This window comes from Cheilinus undulatus, linkage group 16 (genome assembly GCF_018320785.1).
Source record: "Cheilinus undulatus linkage group 16, ASM1832078v1, whole genome shotgun sequence".
Lineage (NCBI taxonomy): Eukaryota > Metazoa > Chordata > Actinopteri > Labriformes > Labridae > Cheilinus > Cheilinus undulatus.
Window position 1 is genome coordinate 19,106,349 of NC_054880.1, and position 26,114 is coordinate 19,132,462.

At 40.3% G+C, this 26,114-nt stretch overlaps 1 protein-coding gene across 2 annotated transcripts; it reads right to left on the minus strand.

Moving 5' to 3' along the window:
- Positions 1-2,640: 2,640 nt before the first annotated feature.
- Positions 2,641-25,427, minus strand: efna1a (ephrin-A1a). 2 transcript variants are annotated; one of them, XM_041808044.1, is made up of 5 exons: positions 25,119-25,427; positions 6,729-7,024; positions 4,566-4,631; positions 4,382-4,477; positions 2,641-4,253 (listed from the first exon to the last, which is right to left on the minus strand). In XM_041808044.1, the coding sequence occupies exons 1-5, from the start codon at positions 25,214-25,216 to the stop codon at positions 4,129-4,131; spliced, it is 681 nt and encodes a 226-aa protein (XP_041663978.1). In that variant the 5' UTR covers positions 25,217-25,427; the 3' UTR covers positions 2,641-4,128. The 2 variants fall into 2 exon arrangements, with proteins under 2 accessions (XP_041663978.1, XP_041663977.1); XM_041808043.1 differs by having other exon boundaries at positions 2,641-4,256.
- Between the last annotated feature and the right edge of the window lie 687 nt (positions 25,428-26,114).

Genomic DNA, 26,114 nt, shown 5'->3' on the forward strand with positions numbered 1-26,114 from the left:
ATAAGGTACAATTAAGCAATATCATTATTAAAAGTACCCCATCCCCATATAATCGAATATCAAATCATCATAGTAAAAAATAAAGTCATTACCAGTAGGAATAATGTACAATGATTCACTGACATCATCTTAAACTGTCATCTAGTGGCCCCTACTCATGAAATATTAAATTATATTCTTCTGTAAACTTATGGTGAATGTTAGATTTGGTTAAATGTTGTCACGCCATTTTCATTTGGCTTTAGTCTTTGGAGATGCATAACCTACAAGGGATATTATATACTATGTGCTATGTAGGTAGGTAGTAGGTGCACTATGTGCATCCCAAATGACGTAAGCCAAATGAACATGGCATAATAGTGAAGTGAGAGAGGGAAGGCACACCTCATCCCCTAGGGTTGGAAGATATGGAAGAAATATAGGGGGAATTACATAAATAAAAATATAAAAGAGGTTAATGAAACATTACAGATCATATTGGTATTTATTGTGATCAACAACTTTATTCTGGCCTCCATTGGGGACCATTTGGAGGTTTTTCAGACAGAAAACCTGACGGTGGTGACGTCTGACGGTGGTGACAAAAACCTACTCTTTCACATGATATGCATGAGTTGTTCACATTAGCCATCTTGTTCTCCCTCTGTTGCTAACTACTTCAGACCTCTTCTTAAAAAGTCTAAATTTATGTCATAATCTAATCAAATATTTTTTATACAAAAGAGACGGTGTTGATATGTTATGGTTGTGACAGTAGCAGTGTCCAAAACTATGAACAAATTTAAGAGAAAATAGCAAACTTACAGAAGCTTGAGTGATCTTGAAGCATGCAGTAGAGCTGAAGGTTTGAAAATGGGGTCCTCAGGAATGTAGTTGACCTGGTAGTTGCCTGATTTTATTGCTTTTTATAAATATCTGACGGTGGTGACGAATATGTGGGACACATTTTTAGCAACCACAAAATAATAGTAAATATTGTTAAAAACTCACTGTTTGTAGTTTTTAATACATATTACAATTTACTCTTTCATGTGGTAAAGATATTACTTAATTCAATTATTACTTTTGTTTTTTTTTAATCAAGTTGAAATGATTATCTCCTATCTGAGGACAACTGATTTTGTATGCAATGGACCAGCATATAACCATTAAATTAATAAAAAATAAGAAAAACCTATAAAAGTAGTGGGACATGTTTTTGCCAAAGTTTCATGAATCAGTGAACAACGGGTACAAGAGGTATGTTTCCTGAACATCAAACAATTAGTCATACAGAAGCCATGAAAGTCATTAGCCTAGCTAACAGTGTTTATTTGCTTCCCGTAGAAACAGGAAGTTCTGAAAACAGGTTTCAGAAAGCAAACTTTTGAAAATTCCACTGTTTTTTTCCTAGTATGAACTGGCAAGTTTCTTCTGACAACAGAGGCTTACTCATATGCACATTACGGTTCCAGGCAATAGCCATGCCCAAGCAGTTGGACTTCCAACAACAATGGTGGACTGCCAAGTTTTGTTTGTGCTGTTCACTTACATTTGATATGTTCTCTAAATTCATTCACTTTCTTCTCTTCTCAGCATCCATTCACTAATCTGTTCATGTGTCGGCTATTTTTGTGGTTACACCTCACTGCTCTGAAGGAGGAAGTAAAGCTACGCTGCAAACTACTTGTCCAGCCAGTATACTACAGTGTTTAAAGGCCTTTTTGTAGATTCAAGTGTTTGGTGGTCATCAAAACACTGTGGTCCAAACGAGCGTACATTTTATAAAACTGAAAGTGATAAACAGTTCCGCCTTCAATTTTCCCTTTAGCCTGTTAGCTTGTAAACAGGAAAACGTCCATGTCAGCAGCTGTGAGGCTGTCCCCTAGCTGTTAGCTACATATGCCACAACTAGCAACATGTTAAGAGTCAATACCACAAAATAAATCTTAAAAGACACAGTGTTTACTGTGTTTTACATCTTATTCAAATGTGTTAGAAGGCTAACTTTTACTAATTAGCACTACCACAAAGTTAGGTTAGGTACAGCTAAGGCTAGCTGAGATATCATTGGAATTTTTAATGTAAACTATATAGTCATAATTTAAAATTCTACACTGCAGCTCTTTGTCCACATAAAATGAAAAGCTAAGGGATACCCAGAATTACTCAAACAAATATTGAGGAGAAAAGAATGCCTGTATAAAATGTTACCACAAAACTCACAGTTGGCTAGCTGTTTTGGCTAAAACAATTTTTTTAGTGTTTGACAGGAAAGATAAGAAATAACATAAGTCAATTTGAATAAACCCTTGAGAAACCATTAATGTCTGCTCATTATTTTATAGCAACTATTTCAGTGTTGATACTGACTTGAAAATGTTATTTTAACTGTGGTCAAAGAGGCTGCAGATGTACATTAGCTTTAAGCTAATTCTGGTACAACACATCAAATGGCGAAATTTAGGTTTAACTTCATACACAGTCCCCTTACAAGCAAATTTATTACAATTAAATTTAAATAATCAACTATGGATATAAGAGGTCCATTTCCTGAATATCAAACATTCAGACATTACTAAAGCCACGCAAGTCATACCATGACTAGCCTAGTCAAAATAGCTAAAAAATAATCACACATACAAGAAAACTGTTCTGGTTTTCCAAAAATATCATTTTTTAATTCACATGAAATTTTCACATTTAGCATATTTATCAAACAAGGTCTTTTATATAATCTTCTATGTATATATATACATATACATATTATACACTTCTCTTACTTACACATGTACAAAATTAGGTAACAAGAATTCAGATAAAAAACGACTGACTTCAATGGTAGTCATACACTGTTGTGCTCTGCTGATCAAGCCAGCCTGTCAGGTGAAGGTGTGCTTGGCAACTCGGTGTGATGCCGTGTCCTGTCTGCGTGAAAAAAATGACTTTAACAATTCAAAATCAACAAAATAAGGGAAAATTATTCTGAACATCTAAAGAGCTGATTACTGGAACTCATTTTAAGAGATTTTTTTCCTAATTGAGCTTTAAACTACAAATGAAAGCACCATGAAATACAGGCAGGGTCCTGTAGAAGAAAATATTTGATCCCAGCTCTTCTTGTCAGACAGTTTAACCAGAACAGGGGCGAGATTCAACAAACAGAGGAGGCCAGCCCCTCTGCAGGAATGCACAACATCTCAGTGTTTGCTTTTGGCAGAAAAACAGTTTGTCTCATCACTCTTTCAATCAATCACTAACTTGCTTTCACACATTTTCCTCTTTCACACAAGTACTAACTCTACCAGGAGAGAGAGAAAAAAAGCTCTCCCTGTTGCCAACGGTAAACATTTCTTTTACGGTATATACAGTAAAACTTCTCAGCTGCAAAAGTCATAAATTATCTTCACAGAATGTACACATAACACAGTTCAATGTGGTGTGTTTGCATGTCATCTGACGTCAGTGTACGTGTCTGGTGGAGTGTATGATGGCGTGTGAGTACTGTGCAGTTTTAGTGCTACAGTATTTAAGCACATGGTCGAGTTTGGAAGGAATGGTTGAAATGCGAACAGCCTCGTGTGTCTGTCAATGCTACATTTAAAGAAAGTAATCACTTGGGACATCAATGCCACTCAATACCATTACAAGAACAATACAACAAATAGTACACAATACTCAAGGGTGGATTAGTGTACAAGTTGGAGAGATGACTGATCTTTGGCTCAAAGGGTACAAGAAAACGTTTCCAATTAAACCCTGCATCAACATAACTCAGAGCTCCTTTTGATTGTTCTTCGGCCTTTAAGTTCTTCTTCTTCGTCTTCATTGTTTCTTCAAGGGTTTAGTCCAAAGAGGTTTGTGTTTTTTTGAAGAAAGCACTACAAAAATGGTTGTTCCAAGCACTATCACCTTAAAAAAATAGGACAAAGCCCACATACTTTGTCTCAAATGCTCAGGAGTTGCTCAGCACGTGTAGTGCAAGAGAGTCCAGCTGTACTTTACAAGCTTCAAAAGTCTCTCCCTGTGGCCAGCACTGGGCACAGAAAACTGTCTTTTTGAGTCAGTGGTTTCATCCCCACGGACTGTCTTCATTGTAGTCCCTGAAAATATAAGAACGTCTGCCAACTGCAGTCCTTTCTTGTCCTCTCAGTGCAACAATAGCAGTAATGAAAAGGGGACCAGCAGCGAGAGGATCGACAGGGACGTTGCTGCGACTGCAGAGTTTGTCCGTACGCTCTTCTGGACGTCAGGTAGGATCACTACTGGGTCATCTGCTTAAAGATAAGAGAGAAAGAAGACACATTAGTACCGCACATTTACACCCCCATTTAATCCTGAATGTAACTGGGTCGTTTAAAAGGTCAGGGATAATTAGTAAGGACAGGCCTGGTCAACATACCTGCAGGCAGTCTGTTGGAGGGGTTGTGGGCCCCACCCTCAGCTCCAACTCCAGTCCCACCTGTGCCTCCTTTAGCTACTCTTGCCTCCTGAGAGCCTGGAAGGTAAGAAAAAACACCATCAATTACACTGAATATCCAACTACGACTACCTGAGGTGTTGTCAAGATAGGTGTTTGAACTCACCATCAGCAGCTATAACGTCCACCCTCAGCCTGAGGCACTCCTGACCGTGATGGTGCAAAGGTTTAGCTGCCAGGGAAAACAGAGAAACAACGCAGAGGTTAACATTCCAGCTAATGCACTTATCCTGCTCCTGGGCCCTTAATTCACCCCCATGCATGCGCTCATGCACACACGCACACAGATCAACACACAGAGAAACTTGGCAACAGACTGACGCAGGGACAAAGCTTTAGGACGCCATCTGTGACCGGGGAGAAGTGTGTCTTGTCCTGCCGTTTATCTAATTACAGCCATGGTCAGGGTGACAACGCCGCCTGCTCTGTGCAGCTGCATTTTAGCAGAGTAAATAAAACATATTCCTGGCAAAATGAGCCAACACCCCACTAATTGTCCATATTAGGATTCATAGAGCCAGCAGCCAGCTCCAGTATTGTACAGGTTTCAAGAAGAATAGCAAGACTGCTGAGTTACTTTCACATTCTTCCTTCTTGAGATATTTTTGGCCATGCTGGTGTAAATGTTAATGTCAATGGCAGGCTGGTTAGTCCAACAGGAAAGTTAAACAACTTGCCAATTGTGGGTTACTGGCCATTCATGCTTGGTGTGTGTACAACTCCAAATTATTTGTGACCCGGACTTTTCCTTTGACATTTTGCAGTCTAGAATGCATTAGTGGCCCATTCATGCACATATAAATACATTTATATGTGTTATAACTTGTTTTGACATATCTTTTCTATCTTCCCTTTCCCTCAATCTCACAGAGTATCCCAGAATGCATCTTGGCAAGCTGTGTATAACCAGTAGACCCTAAACCAATGCTTTATATACTACAATGCACTGATGATTAACTAAATTATGTATGGACATGTTTTAGAAGTAGCTGCACAAATGGTGGCTCGCTTTAGCTTTGTAGGTTTAAGCTAAAGCTAACACAACTTTGCTAATTACATCTTTAACATTATCACGCATAGATATAAACAGATTACAATTTAGCTAAAACAAGCCAGCATGAACATAACTACTTCGAAACTAGCTTGAGCAAATATTACATAATCAACTGTAGATTTTCTTGATTTAGCTTTAGCTAGGTTATTTATGAAGCTATATTACCTATGTATCTTATGTAGCTAATCTGGCTTCTTTTGCTTTAGCTTTAGTTAGGTTAGTTAAGAAGCTACATTACCTGGAGTCATGTATCCTTTGTAGCTAACATGGCTTGGTTTGTCTTTTGCTTAAACTATGTTAGTTATAGAGCCACATTACCTATGTATCTTTTGTAGCTAATGTGACTTCCTTTGCTTTAACTTAAGATAGGTTACCTATGCTACCTATGTATCTTATTTATCAAATATGGCCTATGTAGCTTTAGCAAGATATGTAGCTATGAAGCAAATGTAGCTTATGTTTCATATCCTTACCCTTAACCCTTATCCCAACAGGAAGTTTAATCAGACTTTATTTTTACAGTTTTAGTGTGTATTTCCATTTTGACAGTTGTGGTGTCTCACTGTAATGGATTGCAAAGGGGGTCATGTGAGATCTGTGGTCGACTGCCAGACTGTTTTAAACTGAACAACATTTGCATCATGGCTGACAAGTAAATGTGCTAACTATTTTTGGGATTTTTTCCCCTCAATGATACACTGCTCAATGAATAGCTCTCTTCATTAAACTCACTATTCAAAGCCTGTGAACACACAGAAGTGTTCTTAATAAATCTGGCTATCAGATCACAAAAGGGTTGGAATTAGTTGGAGCTATGGTGAGAATTTTAGATGTAATACATTCTAACAAAAATGGAAACAGGTTATCAGGTCCTCCTATCAAAACGGGTTCCACAAATGCCAGAGCCATACTGTTTGCTAATATTGTCACGTATGTAAACAGAGTTTTTTCTGATTATTTATATTCTTTTCGACTTGAGGTTGTTGGCTTTTCTGGGTCACACAGAGGCATCATGGTAAATTTCAATGGGTTTGATAGCCAGTTAAAAATTATGTGTTAATGAGAAAAGGGTAGTTAATAAGTGATAATTCCAGTCACAACCCATGTTGTACCCAAGCAAGCAGACTTCAGCACTCAAAACAGGTGCTGAAAGCTGGTGAAACCACTGGAATGTAAGTAACCATCATCATGAGAGAAGTCTATAGTGACACTCACAGATATAATAGTAGCTTTCTCCTTGGCGGAACTCCTTCCCAAGAGTGAACGGAGTAAATCGCTGAAACTTTTCTGAGAACTTTTCCGGTGCGTGAGGAGCAAACGGATGCCCACACTCCCAGCGCATCTGGTCATATGATTGTGGCTTGCAGGTTTCGAAGTCCTCTCTTTCCACCATGTAGAGCACGTAGCGCTCGGCATCCAGCAACGGTACTTCGCCCTGGGGGTAATGTGGGCAGACGATGTCCAAGTAGTCATTGAGCTTCACTTCCACAGCGTAGTCATCCCATAGAAATCTGCAGGGAGGAGACAGAGGAGGTTATCACAGTGGCAGGAGACTGATAGCAGAGCTTATAGCATGGGAGCGGTAATAAATATAAGCCTCAAAACCTGTGATTATATATTGATCGCTTCACGCTGGTGTACAAGAGGGAAATCAGAGGAAAAACTGAGCGGCATGGGGATGAGTGATAGTGAGCAGGAGGAGGAGAAAGTGTGTGTGAGTGTGGATTTATGTGTGTGTTGGAGTGGAATGAGAAGGAAAAAATGCAATAAGGGGAAGAATGATCTGCAGAGAACATGCGCATAAATATGGATGATTGCAAGGCGGGTTTCGCTGCTACGGTGTAGCACGTTAGCATGAGTGCACATTGATCCCACATCCCAATGGAGCTGAATGATGTTTACAGAGAAACATTAGCAGTCAGTTAGGCCGGCATGACAGGAGATGAGTATTGACATCTGCAGGGCTGCACACGCTCGCACAGATAGAGAAACATGGCGACAAATTAACATCGGCATGAGCAGGAACACACTTAAAGAAAGGAACACAAGCAAAAATAAAGGTCACATATGTTTTAACCCTTTCATTAGCGTGTTAGAGACAGGCCGACACGTCCGACATGAGTCTGGTGACGCTCTGTAACCATCTCCAAACACACTCCCTCTCATTACAAACAGGGAGACAGTCAGACTGTCTGCCTCCCCTCCATCCCTCCCTTCACTCCTCCGCCCTCTCCAACCTGTTTACGATGGTCTTTAAGTAAACTAAGCTTCCTCCTGCCTCTCTTGAACCTGGGTCAAACAGGAAAATTATTTTAGCATACTCTGATCTGGGCTTGTCACGCTCAGAGATTTTAACCCGATTCAAATCAGGTAAAAATCAACTTTTATCTAAAGTTTAACTTTCTTCATATATTTGTTTCTTGTTCTTCATATCATTAAGATATAATGTAAAAAAATAAAACAGGGATCATACAGAATGTCCTTTCACAAGCCACTGCTCTAATGTCTGTTTAGTGTGATTTAAAAAAGAAAAAAAAAAAACACTATATCAACAACCCTTTGCTCCCATGGCAACAAAAATAAACCTCACACACTGCAAAAACTCAGACTATGGCAAGTGTATTTATCTAACTTGTAGTCCAAAACCTCTCATTGCATTTATCAAAAGCCACATTTATCTATTTAGTCTGGATCAAAATCTCATAATCAACAAAAACACTCTATAAAGACATAAAAAAATAAGGCCTTAATGGCTTTTCAACAGTGATAACTATCTTAATTAGCATATCTTAGGGCTTGGCAATATGGCTTTAAAATAAAAGCGGATATTTTTTCACATAAAACCTAATTTATAATCTTAAATAATTTTCTTTCCACTCTCAATACAAGTTTGCTCTTCTTGTATCAATAATAGCCAACAAAAGTAAAAATAATTTCCTATTTTGAGGTTTAAGGTTGAGATGTAGACTAGTCTTTCACTATTGAGTTTCAGAAGAGTATAAAGTACTAGGAGTAGACTTTGGAATAATTGTGTTTTGTATTATATATCAATATTAAGTCCACCTTTGTCATTAATATAGACATAAACAATACAGATGCCAAAGTCAATCAACAAATCAGGAACTATGGGAACCATCATGTAAGGAATAGACTATATTACGCTCTATTTGTTGTAAATAGCATAATGTATTTTGTGAATCCAGCTTTTTTCTGAAACTTGTTTAGTGTTTGTTCAAAAACGACCCAATTCCTATTAGTTAAGTGGTCTGTAAATGACTGGAATTGTTTTTTGGATGCAGCGCTCAAAACCAGTCCGTTTTCTGCTCAACCAGGCAGTCTAAAGGACGCGTTTCAAAAGAAAGTCCAGATTGTCATTTTTTGAATTTTGGATTTTCCACGAAAACAGTTAAAAAGTAAAATGGATTTATCGCCCTGGCCTACTGATGCTAATTTTACACTAAAGTTCCTGCCTCAGTGGCAGATTTTTGCTGTAATCACAAGCCTTTTAGGCCCTTTTTCCAATGAATATCTTAAATAAGATATTTTTCAGGACTTATGATATGGATTTAGTTTTAAATAAATCAATCAGGCTCCAGTTCAGCTCAGATGGTAGAGCAGGCAGCCATGAATAAATAAACAGAGTCCTTGATGCACTGGACATGGGACGAGTCATGTTCCTGGTGCTATTTGGCCCCACTCTCTTATTTTCTGTCTCTCTTTAGCTGTTCTATCAAAATAAAGGCAAAAATCTTAAAATAGTGATAGGTTCAATTAAATATTTTTGAGTTGAAATTAGACATATACTCACTGGATATGAATTTTTGTGATAGATACTTCATACAGGGTACTTTGTTGCTTTTAATTACACATAAAAGGGAGCAGAAACATGGCTGAACAATCTGGGGAAAAAATCTTATTGCAATTTTTTATGCATTTATTTCTTTAAGTTCCTCATCTTGTGTATTTTTTTCCACAGACACAGCCAATACATAATTCTACATTATAACCAACACAATATTAGACAGATTTAACCAGGGCTGAACATTTTTTTTTAAATATCTTATTACAATTATTCTGACTCAGTGCAAATTCAATATGAACTGCTGTACTGAAGGGAATGGTTACTTTAATGTCACTCTCTTTTTAATAAGGAAAAATATTTCCATTAACAATCTCTGCTGCAAAAACGACACATTTCAAGTCAATGAAATATTGCACCTACTGTGGTGTGAAAATTCTAAAACTCAAATTGTGATTTCCTCTAAATTTTCATTCATTGCCCAGCCCTAGGCAGAATCCTGCAAACAAAGTCTGATATTTTTGACCAGTCAGGTTTACATAAAGGTGGAGTGTGTAAAAAGAGGAAGGAAACTCTTGTAGGATTTAGCGGAACAAATGTAGTAAAAATGAAACATAATATTTAGAAGCAGGTCTATCTAAATTATTGTTTAATCACCTGAATAAAAAATTAACTCAGAATAAAGCTTTTATTCATACATAGGGAGAGTTCCCGCCACAGATGCGGCCATCTTGGATTTTTGTATGATTTTATGGCACCACAGAAAGAACCAAATTACAATTTTGCATCGTCTTGAACGTGGAATATAGACCGGGCTTCCACACTTCTACTTGCTGCATCTTTTTGTCAATTTCTGAAGGTCTTCTTTTTAAAGCTTTGACATTTTTCTTATATATTAATCTTTAAAACACTAGAGATTGGGTTTTTCTTCAGATGTGGTGTTGAAAATATTACACGTTTTCACAGCCTCACTCTGACGCTGCTTCAGTCGGTCTTCCTGGCCTGTTCCTGACCCCCGCACCTTCAGGCCTTTCTTTCAGCCTCACATATTATGAGTTTATCTCAAGCGAATTGTTACCAAAGGTATTTCAGCTTTGTCCCCCTCCCCTTGACTGAGTGTCTGCTCCCGGGGTGGCTCACAGCTAATGCTCTCTTTTCAGCCACAACCATCTATCTTCAGCCTGGAGCGCTAGCCAACCCGCTAGCAACACACACAAACACCCTCACACACACTTCCCAGTAATTCCCATCCATCAACAACTTAGAGCAGTAGCTACCTACCATTTGTGCCCGCAACCACACACACACCTCCTCCCTGAACGATGCCTATCAGTTTACATCTCCTGCTGTTTTGGATCACCGTGAGTTCTGCAAGAATGGGTGAAATTTAACAGGCTTGAATGTTTTCACAACATGCATGGAGAATGTGAGTCTAATATAGGGTTCTGTTGCTTTTGCAATGAATACACGGATGGTTCATCAGGCTTTCAGCAGGCCACAAAGAGCCAGGCGGTCGGTGTGAGTTGAATTACCCGGTGCTATTTAATCAGATCTAGAGATCTCAAAGAGTTATGAGTTCTCGAAAGCCTGCAGGGTGCTAACCAGACACCTTTGGCGGGGAAAGAAACTTCCCACTTAGGGCTGATTTTTCTTGGAGAACTCTGTCTTTTTCTCATAAACCTCCCCTCAAAAGTTACAAGTAGCATTTAGGGAGTTTGTGTTGGAGTGACAAGGTCCATATGTGTGACTGACGATCAAAGTGTGCAGGCCCCCTGTCTCTCGTTAGCTCCTGTTGTTGTTTGTGGGCTGGGGTCCCTCTGGTAAAAAAAGAAAAAAAAAAAGAAAAAAAAAAGAAAGGACAGACGCTTTGGCTCCAAACACCCTGACTCTTGCCTCCCCCTTCTCTTTCTGCCTGGCTGCATTCCCTCAATACTGATGAGCAGATTAGTCAACATTACAACAGCAACACGGGGGCTGAAATAAAACAAGTACCATTTTAGGGTACTGATGAAACTTCCAGCTAGCTGTGCTGATAATTGCGCGCTCTGGCTAACTTTTAGCAGAGAGGGAGAGCAATAATTATCATTTTGCCACGGTCCAGACAGCTTAGTGCTTATCTGCAGTTTGCCTGCCACGCTCTGTTTACCCGATTGGCCGCTAAAGTGTTTTTTCCCCCTGCCACTTTCAATTCCAGGCGAATCGATAACACTATTGAACAAACGCTGTTGTCTGCTTCAGCCTGACAGAGTTATCACCCCCCTCCTGCACACAGACACACAAACAAACTCTATACACCCCCACCGCTGGTTGTGGTATGTTCCCAATGTGTTCATCAGAAGGGGGTCGAAGGGGGGCACAATTAAAACACAAAAAAGGGTATTAAAGTTGCCCTGGAGGGGGGTAATTATGCCCTCCTGGTCCCCACTTCCCAGCGCCTTTAGGCGGAGAGTTTAGGGGCATGAATAGGACTAGAAAGGAGGGGGTTAAAGGGCCTGAGTTAGAATCGGCTTTTGAAGTTTTTTCAGTAAGAGAATGCAAGTGCTACAGTTGCTTTATCAACCTCTCATTTCATACAGTGTCTCTATTCAGAGCGTGATAAAATGCCTCACTTAGCAGAGAGAGCGTGGCTGAATACGCACCCAGGGAGGCCGACTAGCCTCCTTTTATTAATGGCAAATAGTTTTAATTATCCCGCTGCCTTTTGTTCCCCTCTAACGCCTCGGCCACTGAAACGTTCCACATCATCTGCTTAATTGACTGATTGTAATGGCTTCAAAGCGAGCCGAAGCCTCCGTGCGAAAAGGTTCAGCTAACAGTCAAACCCCGCCACCTTCACTTTAGCAGAATAAAGCCTCTCTCTTTCTGTGAGTCCCTTGTTATTTTCCTCCTCCAGACTCCTTCCCTCTCTCTGTCGTAATTTATTCCCATTGTTTATCCCCGGATCCTTTCTTCCAATGACAGTGACGCCGGGAGAAGTCAGCAGAAGATGCAGCAGTTGGGAGTTGTTGTACTCACTACTAAAGAATGATATGTGGAGGTATGGTGGAGGATTGTGTCCATCTCTGGGAGTGCCTTTGCTGAGAAATATGGGAGTGTTTCAGTCATGATAAGGTGAAAAAAAAGCCACACAGATGATAGCATGAAAACAAAACATAAGTATGCCAGCACACAATCTTCTGACTACACGCTGTTCCCGGCAACTCTTCCTCCTGAGAAGGAATTCCTGATTTATTGGAGCCTCTTCAGGAGCTGGGAGTCTAATCTCTCTTCTTTAATCTCTCTGGCCAGCATTTTGCTTTCTTCTCCACCTCTACCCCCGCCTTTCATCCATCCATCAGCCTCTCATCTTTGCTCTCTATCGCCCTGAGGAATGCCGGACCTCCGAGGCTAAAAGAGGGGCCGCAATGTGGATCAAAGGTCGGACATTCGCCAAGTCAGCACTTGAGAGTTTTATACTTCAAAAGTCGTGCCTTTCAAGTGCCATGACCGGAATCAGCCTCTTTAAAGATCAATTTTGAAGTATTTTAGGGTCCTTACAGGCGGGGCTGGAAAGTAACTACTCAAAGTACTGTATTTGAGTTGTTTTTTGAGGTATTTGCACTTCTTTGAGTACATTTTGAAATCGGTACTTTAACTTCTGCTTAAGTTTTTACCAGTGTAACTGTACTTTTACTTGAGCACAATACTCTAGCACTTTTTCCACCTCTGTTGACGACATAGTAGCACAAAACAGCTGTTGAACACAGCCAAAACTGGAGTGTTGACATCTCTGGGTGAAATATTTCAGAGCTGATTCTATAACCCACAGTTTAACTTCAACTTTGTTTCTGAGTGAAATGCTCTTCAGTGTCGGAGATATGTGCAAGTGTCCCCGGATGCAGACCTCTATGGTGGGGCATGTTGGCATTATCTGTTGCAGAGCTCTACAACAGGCCAACCCTGTGGGGTGGGAAGTGACTACATTACCTAAGTCAGAACTTTATAAATATAAATGGAATCACACAAACTAAGCATAACCCAAAGAGGGTTAGGATTAAGCACCCTAAACATCAGGGTTAGGGTAAGGGGTAGGGGGATACAATCAAAAATAACACACCACAAACAGGCAAAACCCAACAAGGGTAGGTACATCACATCCCATGCCTCAGTCGAGGTTGCCTGAGCTCAGAGGTTTGCAACAGATGAGTCCAAAATGTCACATCATAGAGGTCTGCAGTCGGATCCCTCTCATTATTTGATAGTGTTTATCCTCAAGTGTTAGTTTAACTCTGTAAAAATCTAAGCTCTTTCCGCTGTGATTTCAAATCTAGGAAGATGTGTAGGTGGAATTCCCCTTAATGCCTTGGGCAAAGTGTCTAATTGTGTTTGAGTGTTGCCTGTTGTACAACAATCCCTACTGGGATTCCTTTGTTCACGTTTCTTTTGGATTGTTGTTTATATGTTAGATATATTTGCACCATGAGTGAAGTTATCCAATGAGTTAGAGTTCCTCCCTGTGACTTCAGATGCTCGTATACTCTCCATCAGCATGCACTGCCTTGATATGAGGTTGACTCTCTGATTTGTTCTTGCCAGAAGAGACCCATCTTAGCACAGATTTTCTCACCTTCAACACTGTATTTTACTTTAATATAAAAGTGTGACTGTGCTTGAACAACCTGATTTGAGATCTGTTCTGTTGTTTTTCATGCCACTAAGTAAAGACCGTATTGTACTGTCCAGTTCTCAGTAGCCACTCAGTGCTTACAGTAAATTTTAAATTTAATACTTTTTACTTCTACTTGAGTGGATTTATAGACCAGTACTTTAACTTGTGCTTAAGTAAATTTATCCAAAGTAAGAATAGTCAAGTACTTTTTCCACTTAGACTTACAGACCACTGTAGGTCACATTTACAACCACTACATCTTGTTTTTCCAAACCAGCGCCCCTCCTGACCACACAAACATGTTATTCTCTTCCCGGGTTTTTACACGAGCAATTAATGCGGCCCAAAAGGTGACCAGTCGAGGTCACAGATGAGCGGATGGGAATGTGGGGACCACCTAATCGGCTCTGCCCAAGCCACGGATTATTGGGTGGAGCTGAGGTTGAGCTGGGGTCCATTCATCAGCACCAGACCCTGCTTAATATAGGGGCTTAGAGCGGACAGCGAGGCCCAGAGCGAGGGGATGAAGGCTGGGGACAGAGTGAGGGGTGAGAAAGGCTGGGTGGGGCTTTTTTTTTTTTTCTATCTCTATTGTTCAGTCACAGAGAAGGGGTATTAGCACTCTACTCTGGTGTTTTTGAGTTCAAAAAAGTGCATGTAGAGAGAAACAGGAAGGTGTTGACTGAATTTTAAGAGAAATCTGCACCCAAGTTTAAAATATGCTGATCAAAGCTACCTGAGAAGTGGTCATGTTAATTACAGAGGGCTGTTTAACGTTATTGCTCAAACTCTTGTTGTTTCATCCATCTATCTTTTCATCAATCACTGTCAGGCGTCCACGCCCACTCCCTGTCCGTCTTTCATCACACAATAAGCAAACCAGATCCTCATGTCAACTCAGCCCCTCCCCCATCCCACCCCAGACAAGCTGAACCAATCAAAACCTGTCCTGATGGCATTCCAAATATGCCACTTTTTTGTCCCTGAGTTTGCAGAGCCAAGCACAATGCAGCACGGGTCGTCATAGAAACAAATATGGTCCAACTCTTTAAGCCTCACCCCCTCTTTTTCAACATGATATCATTCTTTTGCACCGTGCGACTTTTCACCATCTATCTCCATCAGCTTTCTCTCGCTGTCACTCAACTTTTTTGTCCGCGTGGATCATTGGTCATTCTGCCGTTGTTCCTGGCCTGACTCCTTCTGCAAAGCGAGCAAATCGACAAAGCTTTAAGTCCGGCCGAGAAATAATTGGCTCTGAGGAGGCTTAGATGAATACATATGCTCTTTCCAACTGTCTCACGCTGTCCCCAGAGCCATTTGTATCTTATAAGGGGCAGAACAGAAAGGTCAATGCAGACATTGCATTTCTCAGGAGGCAAATATCCGTACAAGAAATCGATTTAGGTGGATTGATTTCCGGGAGGTAAAACTTTCAGACATGGGGGGTTTACCTCAGCAAACACAGCCTAATGAATTTCACAGGGAATTTACAATTACTAAATATATGCTCACAAATTAATAAGATCTGGTCAGACTCAGGGAGAGCAGGGCACAACCCAACACTTATTGGATTTGGCTTTTAACCACTTTTAGGAAAACTGAGGCTATAACCTACTTCCAATCAGTGTTATTGTGGAGGATTAGTAGGTGATACCCTTCTGGTGTTGTTGTTAGATGGCCAGAAACCCCTAAAAAGGTCCAGGTTACTCATTCTCCCTACTCTTGCTGCTTACAGATCTCTAAATAATATTGTAGTACCACAACCAGCCTCTTGGGGGTGTCAGTATTTGCTGTGGATGCATGTTTACACTCCAAATCATGCAACAAATTCAACAAAAAAGCCAAAAGTAAAACAAAAGCCACACAAAAACTCATATTTATACAACTGAGCAAACACAATAGCTCATTTTCAGTGATAATATCTGCTCATTCAAACATGCAAACACTCACTGTTGCACCAAGACTTGACAAACAAGTGGCACAATCAGTATCTCTCTCTCTCCATGGGAGAAAACTGAAGTCATAATCATAATGCAGCAATAAATCTGTGCACTAATGGAGCTTTTTTCCCCTTTCGTGTGGGATTGAAGAGTTGTAAAGAGAGTAGAAAAAGGATAAGAGTGGGCAGAAGCAGAGGAAGTCTGCAGGGAAGATAAGGAAGAGGTGAGAGGATGGGCAGGGAGGAGGCTGGTAGGGTTGACTGAGGTGACACGGATCAGAGGAGAATCCCACATAGAGACAGGGGCAGACTTTTTGATAGGCGAAGGCGCTGGACTTATCCTCAAGGCTGAACAGTCAGAAAAACAATCAGGCACTATTAATCACCGCTAATCTACTTATTCTCACAGTTTAAACACACACAAGCCTGGGAAATACAATCAACTCCAGTACAGTCTTGCGTGTGTCGCCGTGTGAGAACCGTATTGTTTATTGTGCAGACAGGATACGCTGTTTTCCCGGGAAAAGACGTAGCCAGGAAGCGCTGCACTTCATAGGGAAACACAGCAGAGCAGACAGTGTGCAGACTTTTGGTAACACCGTCAACACACCCGCAAGGAAGCTTAAACCTTTGGCCTCATTCTGTAGCTATCTGCTGCAGTCAATAAACACGGCCTCCCATATTTGACGCTGCAAACAACAAGAAGTGGGAATATTGACAGGAAGAAAATCAGCTTTAGGAGGGGAAAAACTCTTGCTAATATGATCACAGGGGTAAAGTCTTCTTACAGATGATTATGAAGGGATCGGAAGTGTCAACACGCTGCGTTGATCATTGAGCCGACTAACCTTAACAGTCCCACAGAGTGTTTTTCTCCAGATTGCATTCAGCAGACAGATTACAAGGCCAGATTAAGGGAGGTGGGAGGGGGCAGAATGCAAGGGGGGAAAGATGGAGTTTACCAAAGAGAATGACGACAAAGGTTGGGGGTTTAGTGTGCAGACTGGATTAGGACTTGAAGTGGGAAACCTGGATGTTTTTCCAGGAAAGTGGCTTCTGTTAAGATTACTTGGAAATCACAGAAATCCTTATCTATTGTGTCCCCCTAATCAAGCTGGTCGATGTGGTGATCCCATCTTATGTTTGATCTCTTAAACACATAAATGCGCACATAGCCAAGCCCTTCTCCAGCTTTATTTTTCTTCTTTAATTCCTGTCCTTTCATGGTTCTCGTTCTCATACTGGCTCTTCCACTTCTGCTCCTTCAAGAGGAGTAAAGCATAAACGGACAGACAAGAGAAAAAAGCACCAGGGAGAAAGGGAAATAAAGAAAACAGGTTTGCTGGGAAGACGAGTGGCTTTTCATAGAGGAGGGAGAAGAAGGAAGCTTAAAGGGCGAGAGCTGACAGGGAAAAAAAAGCGTGAAGGAAAGGGCAAAGTGCCTTGTGACGGATCGCCATGGGTGCCAAGAACGATAAAAAAATTCCACACCTCTTAGCATGCTTCCCCCCACCTTCTCCCAGAGAGTTGGAGTTGAGGAAATAAAGGACTGAAAAGGGACAGCTTGTAAAGTTGAGATAAAAGCTGGAAAAGGAGCGAAGGGCTAAAAAAGAGAAAGAGGGGGAGAATGAGAGTTTCCCAGAGGCAGAGCTGCACCCGTGTGAAGAAGAGGGGCCGGTCTGAGTGGCGGGCAGCATTCAGGGACCACCGCCGTGACAGGATGACTGACAGATTGATAGAGGCTGTGCCACTTCATCACATCACGAACTCTGACCCTCAATCAGTCACACCAGTTACTTTTCTCTTTCTGAGGCTCACCGTGAAGACCATTCCCCCAATTTGTATGGGAGGCAACACAAAACACCCATATTGACTGGTTAAACGGCAAAAAAAGCCTTCATATGGATCAAACATGCCTTAAATAACTCACTCATCTTAGCTAACACAGTGTTTAAAGCAGAATAAGTGAATTAAACCAACAGATGTTAGGTTGAGTAGTGTCATACAGATAACATTGCTGATAGCAGTATAAATATTGACCATATTGAATAAATAAAGAGGAAAAAATCCTACGGGGGAAACATGCCTGAAATAACTCCCTTATCTGAGTAAAAATAACATTTAAAGCAGAATCATATCAGTGATTTATCCCACAGTGCCAACTATGTCAGGCAGAATCCTATAATATGGATAACTGTACTGAGAAACTCATCAGTAATGATCATATTCAACATACATATAGAAAAATTCTTCATGTGGGCGAAACACAGCTTAAATAATTCATTCATATGAGCCAATACAGCTCTGAAAGCAGAGAAGTGATACAGCAACAGTGAGGGGATTCTAGATAGAAATGACATGACCAACAACAGTATCGTTATATACCATCAATACTGCAGATGCCAGGGTTCTCTGGTGTTAAAGAACAAGAAAGTCAATACACCGATGCTATACAACAGAACAGAGCAAAATACAAGACAAATCCCTGTCATAACATGCAATACCGTATGATTATTTACATGATTCTATTCAATACTGAATGATATGATACAATATTTGTAGTGCTATGACACAATATGATCCCATAGGATATATTAAATAAACCTCAGCCCAAATGAATATACCTTTTGTACGATATGATAAAACTCAATTCAGCCTACAAAGCCTGCAAGCAACTACTATTTAAGGGGAATTTTTGTGCAATAAAATACAAAGGTATATAATTGATAATCCCTGATTTTACAAGACACCCTTTTTGGGCTATTTTTATGTGGTACAATGTGATATGATGTGAAACGATATGAGATCTGATGACTATTAGTCTGGATACCACTACCATTCAAGGAGAACTGTTGTGCCATAGGATACAGTATAATACCACGGTGTATAACTGATAATCCCTTAGCCCAAATGAAAACCATTTAAGGCCATTTCTATAAGACACACTACGTTAGCTATGCTACGATACAAATGATATGAAATGATACAATGGCTTAAAGTCTGAAAAAAAAAAAAACACTCAAGGTAAATATTTGTGCTCTATGACACAATAGATTATTCAGTGCATAACTGATAATCCCATAACCATCATTTTTAAAATAATTTACAAAACAATATGATGACTAGTAATCTTGTAGACACTACCACTTAAGGTGAATTTTTGCATCATATGATACCATGTAATTAACATTGCAAAGCACATGGATTTGCCCTTTTCTGTGTTTCTCACTGGCAAATTCATCTTGCAAAGCTACTATCTGGACAGACTGGGCCCTGTAAGAAAGCAGCGACAACAGGGCGGGGCAGTTATGGCGGAAGAGATTAGTGTGGATGCTGCAATAGCGTCTGTTTTGTCAGAACTTGATGACATTTCTTCATTAAAATAAGAACAATGAACAGGACTGAGTTCTTTTTATTGTAGAAATGATGTTTTTTGCCCTTCTCCTGACCATATTCGGCATGAGTCTAGTCATCACGTGTTATGTTGTTCTGATTGGCCCGTAAAGATGATACAGATGGAGCGTTCATCCAATCACATGCCGAGTTTTTTTCAAAGGCTTTGCCCTTTCCCAATCATAGTCCATGGGACGTTTTCCAGATGTATGTATCCATCTGGTGTGTCAGGTTACAACATAATACCATGGTGTATAATTGATAATCCCTTTGCCCACAAGAAACACATTTAGGTCAATGTTATGTTGTACAATACAATACGATAAGACGTGAAACGATACGATGAAATTACGTTTAGATAAAAAAAAAAAACATTCAAGTTGAGTTTTTGTGCAATATGATGCAATAAGATCCTGTTGAACATGAGAAAATAACTTCAGGTACTTTGTTTGATGCCATAGAAAAGAATAGAAATATGATGCAATAGGATATGCTACCAAACAATAAGATGTGATACAATATGATACCATCCGTTAATACACAGTAGGATATGGTATGACTCAATATGATAACATGCCAAGAAGAAACAACCATTTTCGATTTTTTGTGACACCAGACCATTGCTTTTACATGATAACCCCTTAACTACCAAGAATGAACCTTTTTCAGGTAATATTTTATGATGGGATATGATAGGATAAGACACTAAGCCTCCAAGAAACCTTTTTTGGGTAAATATGTATACGACAGCATTTTTTGTGACATAAAATATTTAGCATGGAGGAAACAACATTTTCATGCAAAGTTTTGAATGAATATTTCAAACAACCAAAGAGTGGCATAAGTAAAAGAGTGTTAAATTACTTCAACTAATTCATATGTAAGCAATCAGTGTCTTTCCTCATATATTTAGTGTTTATTTCATTATCATACTGATATCAGAAGTATATCCCCTACAGGCCCATACTAAAGCATTCAGTTTTGGTATGAAGAAACTGATATCGGCTCCAGGACCGAAACAATCTGGTGCTTTTTTTCAGTTTTACAAGAGCTCATTAGAGACAGAGAAAAATAAAGACTTCAGTGTGTGAGCATATTAGTTAAAAATGTGTAACCATAATAAACAAGCTAATGATGATTATGTTCAAATAAACAGCAGATGAAACATGTGTGAGCAAGCATGCCATGAAACAGTTAACAAGCTCTCAAAACTGGAGACCACAGAACCAAGTGAAGAGGGAACCTGGCCAAAAAGAGCGGGTGGGAGGTGGTGGAGAGAGGGGGGGACAGGTACAAAGGGAAGAGGAGGAGGAGGAGTGGGTGGTGGAGGTGGTGGTCTACTCTTGCTCTGTCAGCAGAGAAAAAAAAGGGAAAGTGAGGAAGAAGCAGTGAATGAACAGATTGTTGCCTCGCATTGGGAGTTGTAGAGTCCAGAGGGCTCCTGAGACGAAGTTAACATCAATCACAAGAGTGTGGCACATGTGTGTGAGCGTGGATGACTGGGTTAATGTGTACAAGAGGGCGTGAGTCACTCTAATCTGGTGATGCTGTACAAAAGACGCGTAAACATGCTGGCACGCCGGGACCCAAGTTGACTGGGCATTCTGGAGAGCCTCTTTCTGGGAATCAAACCGTACTAGTGATTAAGCTGTTGCTAATCAGACACAAAGGTAACAAATACGCCAACAAGGAAAAGGTCAGAAAGTGCTTAGAGAACACCGTGTCAGGGGGATATTTTACTCGCACTGAAGGAAAGTAGTCGTTAAAGTGGAGGCAGATACGACCTTGGAAGTCAGCAGCCAGGCCCCAAGGCGAGCTCAGACACACATGCACAAATTAGTGGAAAGCAAGGCCACTGTGCATGTATATGTATGAGTTTAAGTGTGTATGTGTGAGCTGTTAAATCCCTCGACAAACATGCAGAAATAGAGGAAATGAGCCAGTATCACATGGACACAAGTGATCAATCTGAGATTAATTTGATTAACGACAGCTCTCCAACCAAAAAGGAGGGAACAACAAACCCTGTGGAAACAAGGAAAATACGTGTCTCATGGGAGAAGAGACAGACGTCGACACTCACTGTAGCGAGTAATGGGTCAAAGGGGAGAGCGGATTGCTGTGGAATGATGAAAAGTACCAAAATGAAAGCAGAAAGTCAGGGTTTTTTTTTCTGCGAATACAGGATTAAGAGTAGCCAAAGGGAGAGATTTAGCACAGTCATCTAGGGAAAAAATAGCAAGTGCAAAAGCGTGGATTACCAGTATACATACACAGGAGTGATCAGTGTGGTTCTACAGCAGGGAAACAGCTACACGCTTATGCATCTGGGACTTCAGGGAAAAGCTTTGGTGCTATAATTACTGCCTCTCTGACAATACTGGAGCTCTAATGTGGCGGCACTGTAGCTTTAGAGATGTTCCAATACCACAGTTCTTTTCCAATAATGACTCCAACACCTCGACTTTAGTATCGGCCAGTTCCAAGTGTAAGCCCAATTCCACAGGGATTGAAAATAATAATGTTGTCGGTGCTAAAACACTCAGTTATGACATTAAACTGGCTCTAACAGGGGAATAAAATAAATATGCCTGAAAAGGGCTGATTCTCTGACTGTCTAATTATACAGAAATGAAGGCTGATATAGATACTACTGCCAATACAGGCACTAATATCTATAATTGTATATCAGTGTGTTTGTAGCCAACATACCTTAGTCATTATCAAGAATAAAAAGGCACTGATTTTTTAAAAAATTTTTATGACTTTGTCTTAACTGAAATAACATAAGATTTTATCTAAACTGATCAGCTGTTGAGATCTTGCTTATGGCTTCAGAATCACAGGCTTATAGTGCTACCAATACTGATACAGATCACAATACTGTTATCAATACAATTCTCCATACTGTTGCTGCTTTCAAACCTTTCTGTTTTAAAATCATACCAGTATCCCAGTACCTCAGCTGAGAAGACACAACAATGCAAGCAAGTTTCATTAAAACAATTTTATGACATTTTACAAGCTGTCACTATTTACATCCATCCATTATGTGTCAAAGATATCCCATTCATTTGATAAGAGGCAGGCTACACCCTGGACTGGTCACCTGTCAATCATAAGGCTGACAGAAAGAGACACACAACCAGTCATACTCACAATCACACCCACGGGCAATTTAGTGGCACTATGTGACCTAATGAGCCTGTCTCTGCAGAGGCAGGAAGAAAAAGAAGAGTCCACATATGCAATGGGACAACATGCAAACTCCAAAGTGGAAGGCCCTGCCTGGTCAGGGATTTGCCTTCTGCAACTCTGGCTTTCATCAAAATATGATGACATAACATTTCAAGCCAGTTGAATGGGGTTAATACTGACACCACTGCAGATACCATAATCCTTATTAATATTAGTAGCAACAATATTGATACCAGTGTTGGTACTAGTAATCTTGTGCCTGTGCTTTTTCTGAACTAGCATTCCTCAGTCATCAGCTGTTGGAAAAATATAAACCAATCCACGTGAAAAACAGTGATTTCTGACATTTTGCCAATTTTGACTTAAATGTGAGAATATTTTTGACCAATCAGGCTGATTTTGGGGGGATTTATACTCCACCATTCCAGACCAAATACAAGTATTAAGATTTACCCACTGATACCAAGTACAAACATGAATATAAATGATATCTTTACAGTACTTAAAATGATTGAAGTTCATTTTATTTTGGTTACATGTTCCTCAAAGCTCATCTTGAAAATTTAGCAGTGCATAGTTTGCAGTCTGCTCTTCATTTGTCTCTCATTTATGCTGAAACATCACTAAAGTGCAGACATAGCTCCAACTTAGCCTACTTACTCATACAATAAGAGGTTAAACTGATTCCACAACAGAACTCAGAGTACAGCAATCCTTAATGAGGACAAGCACTAAGTTTTTGTATTGGCACTAATACCCAGTACTGGTATTGGTGCATCCCTAGCTTATTGGTTCATCAGACCCGGTACTGGCTCAAATAGCAGAATATATACCTATACTGGTGTTGATATCAGATCAACCCTGGTGAACTTGTGGAATAATATCTGTTTTGTTTAAACAACCAACACACATAATCTTTAACCAAGATTTACAAAGCCCCCCACTGTTTTCTGACTTTTTTGGCTTTGATTGAAATGTGAAAATAGTACATGAACCAAACTGCAGGATTCTTGTGGGTTTATGGTAATAGACTCATACTGTTTCATCAGAGGTTCATACTAACACTTACCCCTACCATAATCCATACCTGTACTTAAGAACTCTAATCAACTCATTGGATAAACCTGTATATTTTCAACCAACACAGATAAACATTTTATTGTTGGAAAAATATAATTTTCATTCCTGATGGTTTAAGGGAATTGGAGCATCAGAGTTGCTCTACCATCATAGATGGAACAACCTGGTAAGTGTGAGGGGGAAAAATCTGTTTATCTGTGCATTCACAGCCAAGACAGACAGAGAGAGTGTGAGTCCTACACTGATTGATTTAGACACCGTCTGTTGTTGTTGATTGATCGTCCCAGCCTTGTGATTGATTGATTGTCAGTCGGGAGTCTGTTTGTGCTTGCCTGCATGGGTGTGATAGTAGGTGTGTTTATATGACAGCTCATGCAGAAGTTTGTTTGTGGAGCGTAAACCTAACCCCTCTTTGTACCCTGAGCCATTTCACCCCAGCCATCATCAACCATAATTCTAATTGACCCCCACTTACTCCGACTGGCCCCCTAACCCCGACAATTTGAGCTCCAATTTCTCCTCCCTGAGCAATCCATCTCTCTCCTCCAGCGTGACCTACTGGGCAGGCCTCAAGTTACCTCCTCTGTCTCTGTCATACACCATTATTACTCGTCTTACCACGTGAAATATGAACACCCCCATGTCTCCCTGACAGCCACCTAAACCCCACTGCGATATCTCTTGATTTAGGAGACGCAGCAAACCTCCCACTCCACGCAGAGGTTAGGACTCCGTGTCAGATGGGAGGATATTGCAACAGATATTTCAACACTTTGCACTGAGTCAGACCTGTAAAAGCCAACCCCAGAAGATGTAACCTTTGCCAAGGAAAATATTGTTTCAGCTCATGAATGAAGATACAAAAACACCATGATAACACAAAGGTATACAGACTTTTATCAGCGTGATTAAACTAAATCACAACCTAATTATTAATGCGTTCCTCCAAAAGATGCACAAAAAGTGCATAAAAAGTCCAAATAAGGGGGTGCACTCATAAAAGCAGCCTTATCCATGCATTTATCTCCCTGTGAAAGTCATACAAACAGAAAGAAGGCAAACCAGCTATCTAACTAGCTCTCCAGCCTTTCTTTAAAGATAAATAGATGACACAATCTGATACAACAAATCCTTTAACCTCCACAGATTGCAATAGGGATTAAATGTGAACTGGTTAGACAAAGTATCACAGGTAAACAGCAGCATAATAACAGGTTTGAGCCCAGAAAGCCAAAAGGAGGGGGGAGGGGGAGAAAGAGACTCCCAACTGTCTTGTATTATCATGACAACGGCAGCGGGTCGCCTGCATCACAAATTCATCACAACATGCTCGTTGAATATGCATGAGGTGCAACTCCTTTAACGTATCTGTGGAGGGATCTTAATGTGGCAATCTGCGCTCATAATTAGGTTAAAAGTTCAATTATTTACCACTAAACACTTCACTGTTTCCTTTAAGGTTGGTTGGTAAAGAAGTGAGTGCAAAGCTCAGGTCAAGCTCTGATTCAGAGTGGGAAAACCTGATTTCAGGATAGAGATATTTACTTTGGATTCGTGCTGTTCCAGTAGACGCTGTGTCGCTCCGCGGAAACACACCAGGCGCAGACGCTCACAACGAGTCCCACAATCCAAACCAAATCCATGGTGGAGAGGAGAGCAGGCGTGCAGGGAAGAGACACACAACTCAGGTAGGTTGTGCAAAATACACTCAAAACTTCACCGGGAAAAGCTCGTCCACGAACCGTGAGGCTGCACGCATTAAAAACGCGTTACATGTGAAAAGCTTTCGAGTAAAAACAAGCAAACAGGTTCGCACATGAGTGAAAACAACACAGAGATCAGACCGACTCGACAAATCCGTAGTGAATGAAAACTGTGACTGCGTGGTGGCTGGTTTTGTCAAACGCCCACATTGACAAGCCGCGCCCACTGATCATGAGGTGACCAATCAGAGGGCTGTCCGAGAGCCGCGAGCGCTGCAGGTTCCTCTGGATGAGCTCTGAATGTTTACGTTATTTTCTACACATAATTACAGCGTATGTATGCACAGTATGTTCGGATAACACAACAAAACAACATTAAGGATATTTTTCTACCATTTATATCACTGAAAATCCACAATAGACCAATCCAAAGACACGTGATGACTGTTTACAGTTTACAGTCTAACAGGACAATTTTAGTTAAAAACGTCAATAGCAGAACTTTTAGTGTACTTTCAACTCAAAATAAGCCTCCAATCCCTTTCAAACAAACTTGTGAAGGCCAATATTAAATGCATTACTTGATTTTTGGATTTGCAACGACACTTATGCTTTCAGTAGGAACAAGTATCTTGTACTTACTTCAGAAAACATGACCTTAGGCTGCTTCTATTGCTCAAGAACAACTTTTCCCAAACTTCAGTATGCTGTGGCAGCATAAGAGACCTAAAAATACTTATCCTTTATTTATCATATTTTTGTTTCACAAACAGGGAATTTTAATGCAAAAACGTTTGGCTGTGAGAGATCTCGGCATCACTCAGAGAGTGTTTGTGGG

Excerpts from the sequence above, each read along its gene's own strand:
- efna1a (XM_041808043.1), bottom strand. The coding sequence starts at position 25,216 with ATGGATTTGGTTTGGATTGTGGGACTCGTTGTGAGCGTCTGCGCCTGG. Across the intron at positions 7,025-25,118 it reads TGGAACAGCACGAATCCAAA|ATTTCTATGGGATGACTACG; the intron begins GTAAATATCTCT and ends TCCTCCCTGCAG. Across the intron at positions 4,257-4,381 it reads CTCCAACAGACTGCCTGCAG|CAGATGACCCAGTAGTGATC; the intron begins GTATGTTGACCA and ends CTTATCTTTAAG.